Source organism: Canis lupus, chromosome 25 (genome assembly GCF_011100685.1).
Source record: "Canis lupus familiaris isolate Mischka breed German Shepherd chromosome 25, alternate assembly UU_Cfam_GSD_1.0, whole genome shotgun sequence".
NCBI lineage: Eukaryota > Metazoa > Chordata > Mammalia > Carnivora > Canidae > Canis > Canis lupus.
This window is the reverse complement of record NC_049246.1, coordinates 51,645,104-51,661,958: the sequence shown is the minus strand read 5'-3', so window position 1 is coordinate 51,661,958 and position 16,855 is coordinate 51,645,104. Positions and strand designations below refer to the sequence as shown.

General features: G+C 65.0%; 2 protein-coding genes across 4 annotated transcripts; both read right to left on the bottom strand.

The window, feature by feature from the left end:
- Positions 1 to 39: 39 nt before the first annotated feature.
- On the bottom strand, positions 40 to 12,858 carry GAL3ST2 (galactose-3-O-sulfotransferase 2). Of its 2 annotated transcripts, none has more exons than XM_038574480.1 (4): positions 12,719 to 12,858; positions 4,999 to 5,079; positions 3,640 to 3,910; positions 40 to 3,078 (listed from the first exon to the last, which is right to left on the bottom strand). In XM_038574480.1, exons 1-4 carry the CDS (start codon positions 12,745 to 12,747, stop codon positions 2,263 to 2,265), a joined length of 1,197 nt encoding a protein of 398 aa, XP_038430408.1. In that variant the 5' UTR covers positions 12,748 to 12,858; the 3' UTR covers positions 40 to 2,262. The 2 variants fall into 2 exon arrangements, with proteins under 2 accessions (XP_038430408.1, XP_038430407.1); XM_038574479.1 differs by lacking the exon at positions 12,719 to 12,858 and adding an exon at positions 10,549 to 10,720.
- A 1,631-nt stretch (positions 12,859 to 14,489) lies between these two features.
- LOC102151574 (protein enabled homolog) lies at positions 14,490 to 15,521 on the bottom strand. Of its 2 annotated transcripts, none has more exons than XM_038574469.1 (2): positions 15,297 to 15,521; positions 14,490 to 14,991 (listed from the first exon to the last, which is right to left on the bottom strand). In XM_038574469.1, the coding sequence occupies exons 1-2, from the start codon at positions 15,493 to 15,495 to the stop codon at positions 14,513 to 14,515; spliced, it is 678 nt and encodes a 225-aa protein (XP_038430397.1). In that variant the 5' UTR covers positions 15,496 to 15,521; the 3' UTR covers positions 14,490 to 14,512. The 2 variants fall into 2 exon arrangements, with proteins under 2 accessions (XP_038430397.1, XP_038430398.1); XM_038574470.1 differs by having other exon boundaries at positions 14,513 to 14,962.
- Between the last annotated feature and the right edge of the window lie 1,334 nt (positions 15,522 to 16,855).

Sequence of the window (16,855 nt, the reverse complement as noted above, 5' to 3'; positions counted from 1 at the left end):
TACGTTGTTAACACCGAGGAATGCTTGAACGACAAACACTTCACCGTTTGAAAAGCTTTTATTCATAGACGCTCCCAAAAATACTCAAAAAAAATTTAAGTATGCTCGTAATGATCTTTCCTGTCCACTCATGGAGGGGAGCGAACGGCTCCTCCTAGGCCCCCATCCCCTCTCCTCTACAGACACACGAGAGAGCTGGGCGCTCTGTTTTGGTTTTTTTGCTTGTGACAAACGATATTCTATTAGTTTGAGGCTGTATCGTCTGTGCTGAGGGGACAGGAGCACGCGGCCACCCCACCGTGTGTCCGCAGACAACACAGCTGCGCCCCTCTACGCGGAGCCCTCAGCCGGCCCGAAGCTGGAAGCTTGGAGCTCTATCCCCTCCACCTGCTCACCCCCCCGCGCCCCCACCACCACCCTGATAAATGTTTGCATGAGACACCAGCCGTTTTAAATGTGGAGATTTCACAGGAAAACCTGTATTTCCAGCTTCTCTTGACAAATCAGAAGGTCCGCCTCCTGGGCTTCCTCCGTGGCAGGGGCCCCTGCCCCCCGCGGCCACCTGTCGTTGCCAAGGCCTGGGTGTCTCTCCGTCCGGCTGCTGAAGGGAGTCCTGTGCCGGAATCTGTGCCCCTAGGCTTCCCTAGGCGCAGAGACTCGGGTGTTTGCATGGTTTTCCCGGCTGTTTGCCGACACGCCTCCCTCCAACCGTGTGCCCTTTACAGTGTAACAGTATCCCGAATTTCCTTCTGCGGAGACAAAACCAGTTTACATTCCTGCCAACCAGAGGCAAAAGCAAATACCCTCGATTCCAACCGCACCTCCGAGTTCCTGCCCCACATGCAGCTGGGAGCCGAGCCACGTCTGTGCCGCGGGGAGGGGGCAGTGTGTGCCCTGGGCTGGCGGCTGGTGGCAGCGGGCACGTGGGCGCCCCTTTCCCGGAACCCGTGGAGCCCGCCCAATGCTCCAGGCGCTGAGTGTGACTGGGGTCTCTCTGTGGTTTCTTCCCCGTAAAGCCTCACTGCCTTTCAGGGACGTGGCGGCCTCCGGTTTCCCTGCTGTGCTGACCCTCGGGGTCGTGGACGAGCGATCCTGGGGTTCCGTGGCTCCCCGTCCCTGTGCGGGGCTGGGGAAGCGGTGTTCGGTGTCCAGTGTCCTCTTACTCGCAACATCTCAGCAGTGTGTCCTCTAATCGCACTGAAAACTCATTCCTCCTACATCTCCCTCCATGAACCTGGGAGCTGCTGCCTGTTCTGACCACCGGGCTGGCCCTGAGGGGTGCGGCCAGGGCCCCACACGGAGCCCCTCCCCAGGTCCCTGGCCGGGCTCCTGGGGTCTTCAGGGCCAAGGACCCTCCCGTGGGAGGAAAGGGACCCCGGGCGCCCAGCAGATGGGCCGGGCTGAGCCTCTGTTTCTTGGGCACTGCAGGCACCCAGCATCTCTCGGGACCCAGGATCTACAGCCCCCGTGGGCACCCCTGCCGGCTCTCACCCGTGGGCTGCCAGACAGCTGGGACCGCGTCCCGCTGGGCAGGAGCCCCCCAGTCCCTCCCCACCATTGACAAACAGGGACGGCCTCCAGTGTGTCTCCGGGACGACGGCGGGTGTGAGCCACAGGCGAAGGTCCCGCAGGTCAGACGTTTCCTCCTGCGCCGGTCATCCCGGGGGGCCATCCCAACAGGGAGCTGGGCTCTGACCAGAAGCGGTTTTCACATTTCTCAACCGAAACCCAATCTTCAGTCGCAAAGAAGCCGCCGACAGCCAGAGATGGGAAGCTGGACGTTCCGGATCCCTACGGCCTCCTGCCAGCTTCCAGGCGCTGCCCGCGGGCGGGGACTGCCCGGCATCTGCGACCAGCGCCACGGCCCACGGCCCGCAGACCCCGGGAGCTGCCGTGGACTCCTCGGAGGCCCCCCGACCCTGCTGTCCAAGCCCTCTGGATTCCCTGGGTGGGGTCCCTCTGATGGCCAAGGAGCCCGTGTATGTTCTTCCATCAACATGTGATTAAGTACCACTCCCTTTCCCACCTGCTGAGACCACCCCACCTGACGCACCAGGTCATCCCCACAGGCTGGGCGTGCCCACCACCCTGGACCAGGCTCCCACGGCAGAGGCGCCTCCAAGGAGGTGGATCACGGGTGGGTGCCTCCATGGGGGTCTCCGCCTGGCCAGCCACTGCCCCGGCAGCCCCCCACCGCGAGCCGGTGTCTCGGCGACGACGGGAGCGATGCCGGGACGGGGGCCTGTCCCTGGCGCTGTCCCTCTACTGGGGGAAGGGGATCTTCTTGAGGGGCTTGTTGGGGAACTGCAGGGCGTACAGGTGGGCCATGTACTGGAGCTCAGGCATGACCATCCTGCGACACACCTGCTGCGTCTGGTTGTCCAGGTCCGGCCGGAGGTTGTAGCCCAGGATGCTGGCGTCACCCGACTGGTAGGGGTGCAGCCGGGGGTCGGTGATCTGCGTCTTGTTCTTGGCCACGCCGTCCTGCAGGCACTGCGTCATGAGCTCCTGCCGCCGCGCCCGCAGCCGGGCCACTTCGGAGCGCAGGCGCCGGGGCCCCAGCTCGGCCTGCACGCGTGCCCAGAATGTGCGGTTGAAGTGCTGGTACAGGCGCCAGTCCAGGGCGCACCAGCGCTTGGCGCGCTCCTGGGCCTCGGGCGTCAGGCGGGTCACACTGAGCTGGCTGCGCGAGTTGAGGCGGAAGGCCACCACGTCGTCCAGCTGCCAGCGCAGCAGGTGCCGCAGCAGCACCATGGACTCGTCAAAGTGCTCGGCGATGAGCACCAGCTGGAAGCGCTTCTCCACGTCGGCCAGGCGTGCGCGCACGTAGCCCTCCTCTGCCGGCGCGTTGTTGTCGAAGCCCAGGTCGAACCACATGTTGTTCCTGGCGTGGGCGTTGTGCAGGCCCCCTTTCTGGTTGTAGTAGGTCCGCGGCGAGGCCAGGAAGGCGTCCAGGGTCCGCACGTTCCTGAACGCGGGGACGTAGCCCCTGTAGTAGATGAAGGAGGACTCCAGCTGGAACACGGGGTTTCTGAGGATGGAGAAGTAGAACGTGTCGTTGGGCATGATTTTCTGCACCTGTTTGGAGACACGATGGGAAGGGCTGGTGGCTGGCGGGTCCCTCGGGCGCCCAGGCGGGAGCTGCTCTCCTCTCCCCGCGTGGCCGCCAGTGTCCAGAAGGTCCCAAAACACTTGAAGTGAGCCCCACCTGCCTTCTCCCCACCCAGCCTTGGGGTGGCAAGTCAGGGACACCTTCCCCGGGAAGTGACCTCTACCCTGAGACCCCAGTGACCCAGAGGAGGAGCTGTGAGGGGTGTGCCCTCAAGGGGGACCATGTGCAAAGGTCCTGAGGAGGAAGAGGTGGGGGGGCAGTTGGGGAAGCAGGCGTCCAGGGACGCAGATAGAGAGAGCGCAGGCCACCAGGGTGCCCCCTGCACTTCCAGGAGCAAATTGGGGCAGCTGTCGGGGGAGGGAGCAGGGTGTGCAGCTCCCCCTGTGCCCACGGGAGGCTCTGGCAGGGTCTGCACGACAGTGTCTAGACCACGACCACCCCCCCTACGGTCACTCCTCAGAGGCACAAAGTGCCCCCTCCTCCGCTCCCCCCCTTTCCCAGCCCCACGGCCCCGCAGTTCCCCGCACCTCGGGCAGGTTGAACCTCAGGTGGTTGCACATGATGTTAAAACGCAGCTGCAGGCCGGGCTTCGAGCCCTCCCAGCCCTCCACATAGCGCGCCAGGAAGAGCCAGGGGTACCCCAGGTGGAAGCTCTTGCCTGCGGGCAGCGCCACCGACAGGTTGTGCGTCTCCGCGAAGCGGAAGAGGATGTTGAGCACCGTGCTGCTGGCCGTCTTGTGTGTCTTGAGGAACATGACATTGATGATGGGCGGCCCCTCGGCCCGGCCCCCAAGCAAGCTGGGAGGGGAGGACAGCATGGCCACGGTCAACCAGGGAGGGTCCGTGGACGACCCAGCCATGGGGACCACAAGCCACCTTCCGTCACCACCCCTTCCCTAATCTGAGATCCTCTAATCCACACTTTTTCTACCAGTGACTCCCAAACTCCGCACCCCAGCCTCAGGCCATCGTTGTGCTTCCATCCACCAGGAGGCCCCGAGCCATGTGGCCCCCCAGGTCCCACTGGCACAGACCTGGTGGCTCCCTGAGTGGCTGCAGCATCCATCCCCCCTCATGCCACAGGTTGGGCCCCTGGGTCCCTGTAGCCCCTCTGGCCCCCAACCTCCTGTCTGGTCCCCAGGGTGCCCAGCACGGCTCTGGTCCTGTGGCCTGGACAGCACATCCAGCGCTTCTGGCCTGACCTTCAAGCCTGTACTGGCCAACCTGACACCAGGGCCAGTGGGGACGCTGGTGCCCACTCTCGTGACCCCAGGATGGCACCCACCTTGCTATGACTCCTGCCTGAGCAGCAGGCCCCCTTCATGCCCCAGTGCCAGTCCAGTAAGGATCCAGAGACCTGTGCCAGCCTGGGCAAGAAGGGGGACCAGCAGAGGGACCCAGGGACCTGTGGTACCCTGGGAGATCCAACCCGAGAGGTGGAGGGGCGGGGGGAAGAACCCTGGAGCCACAAGACCTCCTGGCGGCCGAGCCAAAGCACAGGGCCTAGGGGGCCATCCGTGGACCCTGGGCCTCACATAGGATGAACCTCACATAAGATGAACCACCGGCAGGCAGGGAGCAGGGCTCCGGACCTTCCCAGACCTGCCATGGACCCCAGCCCTGCCTCCTGGCACCTGCTCACCCTCTGCACACAGCAGCTCTGCCCGAGACACGCCAGCCCGGGGCCCACCTCCACCCCCGGAGCCCTCCCAGAAGGAAGCCACAGGAAGCCTCCAGAAGGCTATGGGATCCCCAGAAGGAAGGGCCCAGCCCTCCTCCTACAGGGAGGATGAACTGTCAGGACAGCCAGCCAGGGCTGGCTGCCACCCAGAAGGGGCCACGGGGGTGCCGTGCCCAAACCAGGGGGCACCCGGGGTAGCACTCACGGTGTGAACAGCCCGGTGTTCATGTACAGGATGCTGGCCAGCAGGAGCAAGATCAGGGCCAGGAGAAGGGCCTGGAGGCACCTGTGGGGCAGAGGGAGCCCTCAGCACCCCACCAGGGGCACGGGAGGGGCCGGCACCTCCCCCCACCCCATCTGTCATTGCATGTCAGTCCGTACTGAATATAGACCCGCACTCACCCGTGGGGGCCCTGGGCGGGGACCTGAGACCCAGGAAGGGCCTGCATCAGCTGATGGGTCTCAGGCCGGGTCCCCGGAGAGAGGCCCCCAAGCTCGCACCCCCAGGGGCACCTCAGGGGAGGTACCCCACAAGGGGACCTTTAGAGGGCCTGCTTGGGTGGGGTGCAGGCATTGGTCCCCCCAATCCCCATCGCCCAAGGAGGATGCTATGACCAGATCAGGGAACAGACAGGGCTGGGACACGGAGTACCCTGTGGCACCGGGGGGACCCCGTCCTGCCATCCCCTGACATGGAGCAGCAGCAGCAGGGCCACCATTCCAGCATCCCCTGCCCCTTCCCTCCACCAGCCAGGTGCCCATGTTAGGGCAGGGCACCCTAGAAAACACCATGACAAGGGGCCCCTGCCCCACTGGGGCCACCTGGGAGTTCAGGAGGGGCCTGGGAGAGGGGAAAGTGCCTGCGGTCTCCTCTATAAATCCTACTGCTGTACAAGCCACCCCAAATTCACACCTGAGGCCTGAGCCAGCCCCCAACCTCCAATGGGGTGTCTAAGGCATCAGGTCCCAATGTGCCCCCCAAGCCCCTTCCCCTGCTGGACGGGGCTCTCTTCTGCCTGGTCTGGGCCATCTGTCCCACCTTGTCTGGAGCCCCATCTGCTCACCTCCTCCTGAAAGCCTCCTGGGATGGTGGCAGCCTGCTGCCCTGCTGGTTGGCTCCTGTCCTTGCCCGGTGGCCCCGCTACCTCAGCAGCCCAAGTGACTTGGATTAGAAGGCCCAGCGTGCTCAAACCCACACCCTTAGTTTAAAAGGCAACGCTTGGGGCCCCTGGGTGGCTCAGTGCTTGGGCGTCTGCCTCGGGCTCTGGGCGTGACCCCGGGGTCCTGGGATCAAGTCCTGCATCAGGCTCCCTGCATGGAGCTGCTTCTCCCTCTGCCTGTCTCTCTCTCTCTCTGTGTCTCTCAGGGATAAATACATAAAATCTTTTAAAATAAATAAATAAATATAATCCAAAAAAAAAAAAAAACCCACTTGCTCTTGAAGTTTAATTTAAAAAATGGGGTGCCTGGCTGACTCAGTTGGTAAAGCATATGTGACTCTTGATCTCAGGGTTGTGAGCTCAAGACTCACACTGGGTGTGGAGCCTACGTTAAAAAATAAATAAATATAATACAAAGCCTCTGGAAGTTTAACACAATTCCCAGAAGAGAATGTTTAACTAGCAAGTCAGTTTTAAAGTTCAAATGGAAGTAAATCATACAGTAGGGGCCAGGAAAATTCTTTTTTTTTTTTTTTTTTTATCACTGTATTTCATTCCTGGCCTCTGGTGCCCCTGGCACATCCCGGCCATCGGGGGGACCTCCTGGCCCGGGCCTGGAGCTGGCCGCACCTCCCAGCAGCCCTGGGTCCTACTGCGGGAATGGTCTTTAGAGACCACAGTCTGAGGCCTGAGGTGCTCACTTCTCGGGAAGGCAGTGGCTTTGGGGCCCAGTCAGGTGACAGAGCAGGACGCTGCTCACATGAGGGCAGAGTCCCAGGGTCCCTCGTGAGCTCTCACTGCTACGTCGAACTGCCTCTCAGCTACAAGCCCAGGGCTGCGGCTTCCTGCAGGAACCCCTGCCCACCCCCCCGCCACCCGTCGTCCCCCGTCCTGCACAGCGGGCTGCTCTGAGGAACGGGAGGTGGGGAGCTGCAACGGCCCATCATGCCTCATCTGCTCCATCCACACTGCATACACGACAGCAACGCTAAGCCATTTCTCGGCAGTCTGCCCCTTTTTAAAAAAAGATTGTATTTATTTATCCATGGGAGACACAGAGAGAGGCAGAGACCCAGGCAGAGGGAGAAGCAGGCTCCCTGCGGGGAGCCCGATGCGGGACTTGATCCCAGGACCCCGGGGTCACGCCCGGAGCCCGAGGCAGACGCTCCACCACTGAGCCCCCCAGGGTGTTCCTATCCTGCCCCTTCTCCACGAAGGCAGGAGACCACCAGCCAGCACAGCATCGGGCTCCCAGCTGGAGGTGCCGGGTTCCCAGAGGGCCCGGTCATCTGCGTCCAGTGAGAAGCAACAAGCTCTCCCAAACCCCAAAGGGATACCCTCTGGAAGGCCACACTGTGGTCACGGGTCACAGGGTTCTTGAACCAGTCAAACCATTTCTTTTAAAGATTTTTCTATTTATTTGAGAGAAAGAGAAAGAGTGTGTGTGTGTGTGTGCGCGCGCGCGCGCACGCAGGGGGCAGAGGCAGAGGGAGAAGCAGACTGTCCGTGGAACAGGAAGGCCGATGCAGGACTCGATCCCAGGGCGCTGAGGTGGTGACCTGAGGCGCAGGCCGACCCCCATCAGACTGAGCCCCAGGCGGCCCTTGGAGCTGCTTCTCCTGAGGCCTTGAGACCCTTCCAGGCAAGACGGGTTGCTGCCCCTTTGGACCTGGTGCCTGTGAAGCCACAGTAGTTTTATGGCCCCACATATGATTATTTTAACTCCTGGGCCCTTATAGCCCTTATAGAACCATTTGAATGCCTGTTGGATAAGGACCCTGTGAAACGTTAACCAGGCCAGCCTGTAGGCCCGTGCTCTTCCTCAGACGGCGTCGTGCCGTGAGACTCCCTTCTGCACAACACGGCGTGTTTGCTGGCGCCTTGCCGGGGACCTTAATAAAAGTCCAGCACACACCGACCATCTGTTTGAAATTTCACCTCTAACATTTACAGTCGCCCCTGGCCCGGGGCGTTCGTCTCGGTCCTTCACAGCTGCACAAGCAGAACAAACAGTCCCCGGAGGAATCGGTTGGTTTCTATCAAGAGAGGCTCCTCCTTTGCCAAAAGATCCTCTGGTCCAAACAGCCCCAGGGTCTGCGGTGTCCCAGGCTGCAGAGGCGCCAGCGCGCCAGGTGGCCAAGCCTCAGGGCCGCGGCCAGGAGCCACTGCAGGTGGGCAGCGTGCTCGCCAGGCGGCCAGATTGGGGGGGTGCGGGACGCCGCTTTGGCCTGCATGTGCCTCACACCCGGGAGCTGCTCACAGACAGGCGTTCTTAGCAGAGGCCAAGGGACACGCAATTCTAAATGACTGGGTTGTTTGGTACATGAATTAAATGTCAATAAAACTGTTTAGAACGATAAAAAATAAAAAAAAAATTCTTAAAGAGCTCAGCTGCCATGGAAATTGGAAGCCAATAACTGTGGGAATAAATAAACACAGCTGGAGAGGGGGTCCGGGCTGACGACATTGCTTCTGAGGGGCCTGGGCGGACGGGCTTCCTTCCTGCCCTCCCGGGGTGCTCGCCGTGCCAGCACAAGGGTCCCTCCAGAGCAGCCTTTCCATCACGGGGGGGCCTGGGTTGCTCAGTGGACAGATTTTAAAGAGTCTCAAACATCCCGCATCTGCAGTCACTGGGGGATGGGGGTGCTCCGGGCCCAGTGTCCGGGTGGCGGGCCTGCTGCCTGCCTCAGGAACGTCTGCGAGGCTGGTGGCCGGCAGTGGCAGGGGAGCCAGCAGGCTCCCGCCCAGGCCTCGCCAGAGGGGCCGCAGAGTCCCCGCGAGTGACACCAGCAGCCCTGCCAGCGGGGGCCTGAGAGCCGACGCCACCTGCCCAGCGGGGCTGGTCCAGTCCTGCTGGGCCCCAGGGGGAGTTCAAGGTCCATGAGCCCCAGGTGAGCGCCCCAGGTCCTCGGGGAGAACCCCCGGGCACCTGGGTAGGAGCCCTAAGACCTCTGGGATCGTGGATCACTCGTCCATCCTCAGCTCCGGGAGCTTCTGGCTCTGCGGAGCTTCTCTGCTAATGAGGGAGGGAGACTCACGAGGGTCTTTGTGGAAATGGTTTTTACCGCATCGCACACACACAGCCCTGCAGCTCCACCTGAGCAGCCCCTACAGACGGACATCCGCCTCAGTGGCATTCTAGAAGGACACAAAACCAAATGTCTGACGGTCGTTTGGTGGCCAGACAATTTCAGCCAAAATCTAGAAAAACAACACTGAGCCTAACCTCAGGAGCTGACAAGTCAGGCAGGCAGAAGCCCCAGAAGGCCCTGGGCTGCACCCAGCCCCCTGCCACCCACCCCAATCCCGCTCCACGGTCCCGCGGCCTGGGCAGAGCAGAACCACCAGGAAGGAGCCAGCCCGCCTCACACATGTGTAGGCTCAGTGGTCGAGGGCTGCGGAGCTGTGTGTCCACCCGCCCTCTGGACCCGGCCAGGGGCCTGCTGGGAACCCACTCTCCTCGGTGCATCCAGGGCCCCAACCGGAGCTCACGCAAGGGATTCAGAGTTGTCCGATACCCCCTCCCCGCACCCCCCCGCCCCTGGTCATCCATGCATGTCAACCTTGCCTGGGCCTCACCAGGCCCCAGGTGCACTGCAGGGCACAAGGGCAAGCCGAGGGTACGGGGGACAACGAGGGGACTGGTCATCCCTCAGGTCTCCCCCCGACAGCCAGAGGCCCAGCCTCGGGAAAGCAGGGCCCCGGGCTCAGCGGCCCAGGACGCACAGTGAGGGGCTGGCCTCCCGAGCCCCAGGGAGCGGGATCCAGGTGGGGCCGGGCGCAGCGCTGCCCGAGGTCTCCCCAAGGCCAGGGACAGCTCCCAGTGCTGGGGACTCTGTCCCCCGGGCGTGGGGCGGGGGGAGCAGGGCAGTGCCCCGGTGGCTACTCGGCTAGGCAGGGACCCCTGATCTCAGCCCAGGTCCTGATGTCACGCCCTGAGCCGAAGGCCGATGCTCCGCCCAGGAGCCAGCACCGCACTCCGACGTGTCGGGAGTGAACGGCAGCCTCGGACGCAGGAGGGACCCGTCACCCCTCTCAGCAGGGACTTTAAACTCCTGATGGCGAATGCCCCCCCTCCCCGGTCCCCCCGAGGCGTGTGTACGAGTCCATCTCTGAACCTCGTCCTGCTGGTTGCCTGAGTCAGGACGGGCGTACTCTGCCCCGAGGCGGGTCGCGGTGCCAGGTGAGCCCCGGGCGATGGCTTGACTCCCGGGCGTTCCACACCCTGTCCCTTTCCCTCCAAGAAGGACGCCACACCTGTGGCCACGGCCCGGCCACCCAGACAAACAGTGGGTCCACCCGGCCCACCTTGGCCTGAGCCTCCCGCGAGCTGAGCAGCTCCCCAAACCCCGAGCCCCAGGCCTCCGGGAGGGCACTCCCTCTGGGACACAGCCTCCCCCCGTGGCCAGCACATGCCCCCCTCATTGGCAGCCCAGTCCCCCCTTCGCTGACCCCCCGCCTCGGGCCCGAGGCCCACACGCCGTCCGCATCCCCAGGGGCGGGTGCAGGGGCCCCCTCCTTGGCCCCGTGGGACCCGGCCCCAGAGACCCACTGCCGGAGGGGCCCAGGGATGGGTCCTTGACCCCAGCACAGACCTGGGGCCTCCAGAGGGGCGGCGGGATCCTGTCAGGGTCTGAGGGGGTGGAGGCGGCCTCCGGGGGGGAAGCATCAGGGCAGTCAGCAGGCCCCACAGCCCGCCCCCTTGCCCACGCCCGCCGCAGCCCCGCCTCAGGCCCCCGCGGCGCGGCCACCAGGCGCGGTCCCAGACGGCAGGGTCCTGGGTGGCTCCAGCAGGCGGGTTACCGCGCGGCTGGGCAAAGGCGAGCAGAGCACTTGCAACCGCCCTCCCAGAAGCTCCAGGACGGGTTGCCGGCACCCCCGACACCCAGCCCACTGGCCACACACGGGTGCAGCACCCTGGCAGCCAGCCATCAACCCCCGGCTGGCTCCCGCTTGGCCCCCGGCCCTTGGCCCACGGGATCTCCGCCCAGCCCACCCGTGGCCAGCACTGCTGGGCAACAGACGCTTCCCAGGTCCCCCGGAGCCCCCACGGCTCTCGGGACTGGCCCTCGGCCCACAGCCACAGCCATCGGGTCACACACCTTCCAGGGGCTCACACTCACTGCGGGGTCCCTTGTGGGGTCCTCAGGGCCCCGCCCTCTAGGGGATATTCGTTCCCAGAAACAGAGCCAAGCCTCAAACCAGAAACACAGGTTTTCAGGAGGCCCCTCGAGTGACGAGTGACGTCCTCAGGGCCCCAAGCTGGGACATTCAGGTTTCCAGTCCAACCACCGAGACTCATCCCCCGGGGCTGCTTCCCCAGCGACAACGGGAGCCCTGCTGGGGATGCCGTTCAAGTCGGGGGTGAGGATATCGGTGCCTTAACAATCACCATCCAGGGGCCTGACGACACCACAAGCCCCCCTGGCGGGGAAGGTCCTGTCCTCGCCCCCAGCAGCTCCCCTGACTGCCCCCCACCCCCGGCCACGCCAGCCTGGGACTGTCCCCCTGTCCTAGGGCCACGGCTCAGTCTCCCTGTCAACGGGCCAAGCACGCTCGGCTAAGCGGGAAGAGCCTCCAAACATTTGCACAATTCAAGGAAAATAAACATAAGGTTCTGGATGTTCGGGGCCTTTTGAGGCTGCGGGGATGGTGAGTGGGACTGAGCGACCCAGGGAGCCCTGGCTCCACGGGCTGTGACCTGGACCAGTGAGCCCGGGGCACACCGAGCGGCTGTAGCTCCAAGCCGTGGCAGGACAGCCGTCCCCGTAGGTCTGGAACTCACTGTACCGCTGCCCCATGGGCAGGCCGCCTCCTAGGACTCCCTGGGCCCCTCCTCTGCCTCCAGCTAATGGAGTGACCCCCCCCAAGCCTTTATGCCTCTTCCTCGCCGAAGGGTGACCACCCAGCTTCCAGAGGGGGGACACCTGACTGCCCCCCCGCTGGCTCCCAGGGGACCCCTGGCCTCACCCAAGGGAGGGAGTCACATCTTCAAACAGGCTGGTCATGCCTGGGGCCCGCGGGGAGGGCACATGTGAGGATGAGGACAGAGAAGGAAAATGCAAAGCATTTCCAGACACACCCTCCTTCCCCTAAACCGAGTGTCCAAACACCCACATCCCTCTGGGTGTACTCTGGGCACAGAGCCACAGGGCCGGGCACCAGGACCCCGCTGGGGGGGCTCACCCTAAGTCCCTCGGACTCCCCCATGGGCACCCCAAGGTGCACACGTGGGTACATGGCCCCGAAGTATTGGGGCCCGGCTGGGAGCCCCACCGAAGCCAGGGAGCAGCCACAGCAAACGGGGGTCCCGGGATGACAGCCAGGGGACAACGCCGGGGCCCTGGACACCCAGCAGCCGCCCACCCGGGCCTGAAGCCCATGCAGCAAACTGTCATCCCCTTGGCCCTGAGCCTGTGTCCCCCGAGAGGCCTGGGGGGACAAGCCGGGGTCACTCGGGGTCTGAAAGGAAGCCCCAGCGTGCTGAGTTCGGGGCAGGACTGCCAATCGGGTGACTTCCTTTAGTTTTATTCTAAGATCTTATCTCTCGGAGAGAAGTGCGCGCGAGCAGGAGCAGAGGGAGCCGGGCCACTGGGCAGGGAGCCCCCAAGCGTCCCGATCCTGGGCCCCAAGGCCATGAACGGCGCCGTCCGGCGCCCTGGTGACTTCCCTTTAAAGAGATGCCGAGCGGCTCGTTTCTGCCAGGTCAGGACGGCCCGGGAAGCCAAGAGGTGCGCTGAGCGAGCACGGGCCCCGGCCCCTTACCTGCGGTTGCCCCCCGGTGCGGCGGGCATGCTGGTGGGCCTGGGGCGAGCGCGGGGTGCGGGCTGGGCAGACGCAGGCGGCCGGCTGGGGCTCACGAGGGTGGGTGCGGCGCCCACACCGTGTGAACTTTAGTCCTGGGAGCTGACCTGCGCTCCGGTGCCAGGCCACACCCTCCGCCGCCCAGCTCGAGCTCCGGCTCAGGAAGAACCAGACCTGGCCTGGCCGGGTGTCTCCCGGTTCACCTGCAGGGCACCCACCTACTGCCAGGGGCCCCTCTGCCGGCGGGGGTGGTGGTGGCTGGGGACCCTCCAGGACCCCCAGACCCCGATGGCACATTCACGTGTGAGCTGAAGGCCGCCGGTCGGTCGACCCCTCGGAGGGTGAACGAGGGAAACACTGGATCAAATTCGAGACTGTTTGCTTCTCCTTCCCCAAAGCTGGCTTTATGTTAGGGGAGTTTCATTATTTTATTACATCTCGCGTGAAAAAAGAACTTTAGAAAAAGGACACGGTAATGCAAGACAGAAATACGAGATTTTTTTTTTTTTTTTAGATTTTATTTATTCATGAGAGACACAGACACAGGCAGAGGGAGAAGCAGGGTCCCCGCGGGGAGCCCGATGCGGGACTCGATCCTGGGACCCCGGGGTCCTGCCCTGAGCCCAAGGCATCTGCCTTCACCACGAGGTCTCCGGGGGCCCCAGAAATAAGAGTCAGCTTCACTGCAGGCAGGTCCATTTCCCTCAGGAAACAGGTGAATGGACGTTGAAGTCATCGACCGGGGGGGGGGGATGGGCACACCAGCAGCTCTCCATGGGTGCGGAGTCCCACAGAAAAGGGCAAAACCCAAGCTTTGGGGGGTGGCACCGGGCGGAGGCCCTCAGCACACCTGCCACCCGCCCACTGCCCCACACGTGCCTTAGAAGCAAGGTGGGTGTGCCGGGGGCTCGGGGAGGGGCCGCTGTGGGTGAGGCCAGGCTGGGGTCCCCCCGTCCCCCGGTGCCAGGACTCGCAACCCCAGGGGGCCGGCAGGAGGCAGCGTGTTGCTGCTGTGCATGCAGCATCGCATGGAGCTCCTGGCTCCCGCTCCGGGGGACACGGGGTCTGCACCTAGGACGACCCTCGACCCACTGGGTGGGGGGTGAGGCCCGTGTCCTCCCCCGGGGGCCTCCAGGAAGGATGATGGGGAGGCAGCACGTAGGTCACTTCCACGATGGGGGGACCCTGCCCAGGAGAGCATGTGACACCCAGACGCTTGCTGACGCGTGATAAACGCCCCCAGGATGCAGAAGCTGCCAGCAAGCGCCCGTCTCGTGCTGGTGGCTCGCCCGCCGTCCCGCTCAGGGCTGGAGTCTGTTCTGCGCCCGAGCAGCCACAGCTGTGGCTCCCCGCGAGGAGGGTCACGGCACACCTCATGCCCCGTCTCCCCGACCAGCAAAAGTACACGGACAAGCCCCAGGCCGGGGGAAGGCAGTGGGGCCTCCACGAAGCTGCGGCCCATGCAGGGTAGGGAGCCGCTCCCCCACGGGGCCCCTGGGGCTGGGGGGTCATCCGTGGGACACCCCGTGCAGCGCCCCAGCCCCAAGCCAGGTGACAGGTCACTGGATGGAGAGCAGGCGGCCCCGGGGATGCTCACAGAGGGAGGCGCATGGCCCTGGCCCGAATTGGACCCTCCCCTGCATCCTGAGGTCCCCACCCCGGCCCCTCCTGGGGGCTCCTCTGCTTCCCCGGGGCCGTGGTGAGGCCGAGGTGCAGACAGCTGTCACCGCAGCCTCGAAGTGTCCCTCATCCCGGTCACCAGGGCCCAGGCACCGCGACAAGCACCCAGCTATGGGCTGAGCGGTGGGAGAAACCAGAGCTGCCTGCGTTGAAGGCCTGGCCTGGCCGTAACCCGGGCAGCAACCTCGGCCGTGACGGGGGCGGGGCTCGGGCACAGGACCGGGGACGCCGGCTGCAGGGGCAATGCCCGGTGTCTGAAGCCACGAGCCCCGGCCACTGGGGGCTGGGGGGCCCGCGGGGTGGGAAGGGGTGAAGGACGGGGAGCTGGCCGCAGGGGCGGCTGAGGGTGCGGAGGGCCAGGGTGAGGACCGGCCACGGGGTCGGGGAGAGGAGATGCCACGCAAGCCACGCTACACAGGGCGGCCTGGGGACGAGGAGCGGACGAGACACACGGCCAGGGTGTGGGCCCCCGCCCCTCTGCTGCTGCGTCACGAGGCTCTGAACCCTCCTCTGACCCTCCAAGGCCTGGGGACGGGATGAGGTGGATGAGGGGCCTAGGGCAGACATCAAGGTGGCGGGCTTCCTGTCCGGCCCCCAGAGGTCCCCATGGGGGGCCGGGTACCCCACAGGCAGGACGGGGGCCGCCCAGCAGCCAGGGCAGGAACGGCGCGTCTCAGAAGGCATCCTGCTGGTCCTCACCCGCGGTGCACCCCATTCCCCGGCCGGACGGGCACCGTGCCGCCCACCGCAGGGGGTTCAGGGGACGCCCGGAAGGCAGCATGGACGTGGGCCGGGCCTCACGGGCACCAGAGCCCCTGGTTGGACCCCAGACGCCCCGCGGCCTCCCTGCCCTGCTCACCTGTGCCTGCGACCCAGTCACGATTCTGGTGGCGGCAGGTGCACAGCTCTGCACCTGCAGGGGAAGCGGAGTCCTGGGTCCCGCAGTCACCCTTCTGCTCCTCGTGTTGACCAACGGTGGGGCCCAAGGCACCCGATCTGGACAGGGACCGTGGGCTGAGGCCGGGGGTGGCGGCGGTCAGGCCAGGGGCTGCGTCCATGTGAGCACTGTCACTGGCCAGCAGGGATTGAGGTCAGAGATCAGGCACATCACACTACGGCCCGGCCCCTCCTCCTCTCCACAGGGTCAGCACCTGGACGGGGACCCCGCAGGACCCCGCGACCCCCAAACTCTTCACCTGAGCCCTCAGAGTCCACAGCCCCGAGCTTACAGCGGGTCAGCGCTGCCCAGGACTCTGCTCCCTGCCGGCCACACCTCCGGCTCCTCAGGGCCCCCCCCAGCCGCGCCCTGGGCAGGGAACCCCCGGGTCCCCCCCATCCAGCAGCTCGGGCCCCCAGCTGGGGCTTCCTCCTGGCTCCTCCTGGGGCCCCTCCAATGGGGGCCAGCTCTGGGTGATGAGGCTCCGGCCCTACAGGGGCTCTTCTCCGGTCGCAGCGGCTTAGAGGGTTAAGCGGAAATCCTAAACTCTTCCTACCAGCCCTCGGGCTCCGAGCACATTCGGCGGCGACCTTGGCAGAGCCGCACCTGGCCCAGCTGGTCCCAGGAGGAGCCGGTTCGGGGCTGGAGACGGGCTCGTGTCGCCGCCATTCCTGACCGCCCGGCCCCGGCCCTGCTCGGGTAACGTCTGATGTGGCCACGTGGCCACGAGGGGCAGGGTGGACATCGTGGTGCTCGGACGCGCCCGTGTGCTGGTGACGGCAGCATGAGGGTCGTGGCGCTGTCCCCTCGAGTCTGCATCCACCCACAGGCCCAGACACACGTCGCTCCCCCAGACTCTCCCACTGGCTCCTCCCACGTGCTTCCCAGGTGTGAAGATTCCAGACCGCGAGGCCAGGCACACGTTTGCCGCAGCCAGCCCTCGTCCCTGGGCCGCACCGCCAGGCAAAACTCCACGGACTGGGAGGCGGCCCACAGGAACGCCGGAGGGGCCCAAAGGACAGGCTGTGGGATCCGCAAGTGGCGCACGCAGCAGGGAGCACCCGGTGCAGTCCCGGCCCTGCTGCTGGGAGCCCTGGGAGCTCACGCCCACGGCTGGCGGGGCACGTCCACCCTCCCGGGGTCACACCGGCAGGAAGTGCTAGACGCATATCTCTCTCCACCCGGCAGGGAGGCCCCGGCCTCCAGCCCAAAAACCTGTAGAAAAAGGCCAACTGTAAACCTGGCTTCAGAGGGTGGAGGCCAAGCGCCAGGAGCCACCTGCTGACCTGGAAGGAAGGGGGACGGAGCGGAGAGTGACCACGGCCTCAGGCAGCCCCGCCATGCCGTCAGGCACCCTGGGGTCGTCCTGGGTGCTGGGTGCCTCGGGCTGCCCGTGGGCTCCCGGTCAGGGGAGAGCGGCCACGGTCACAGCGAGCCAGGCTCCAGAACCCAGGCCAGCCCACGGGCAGGGAAGGGAACCC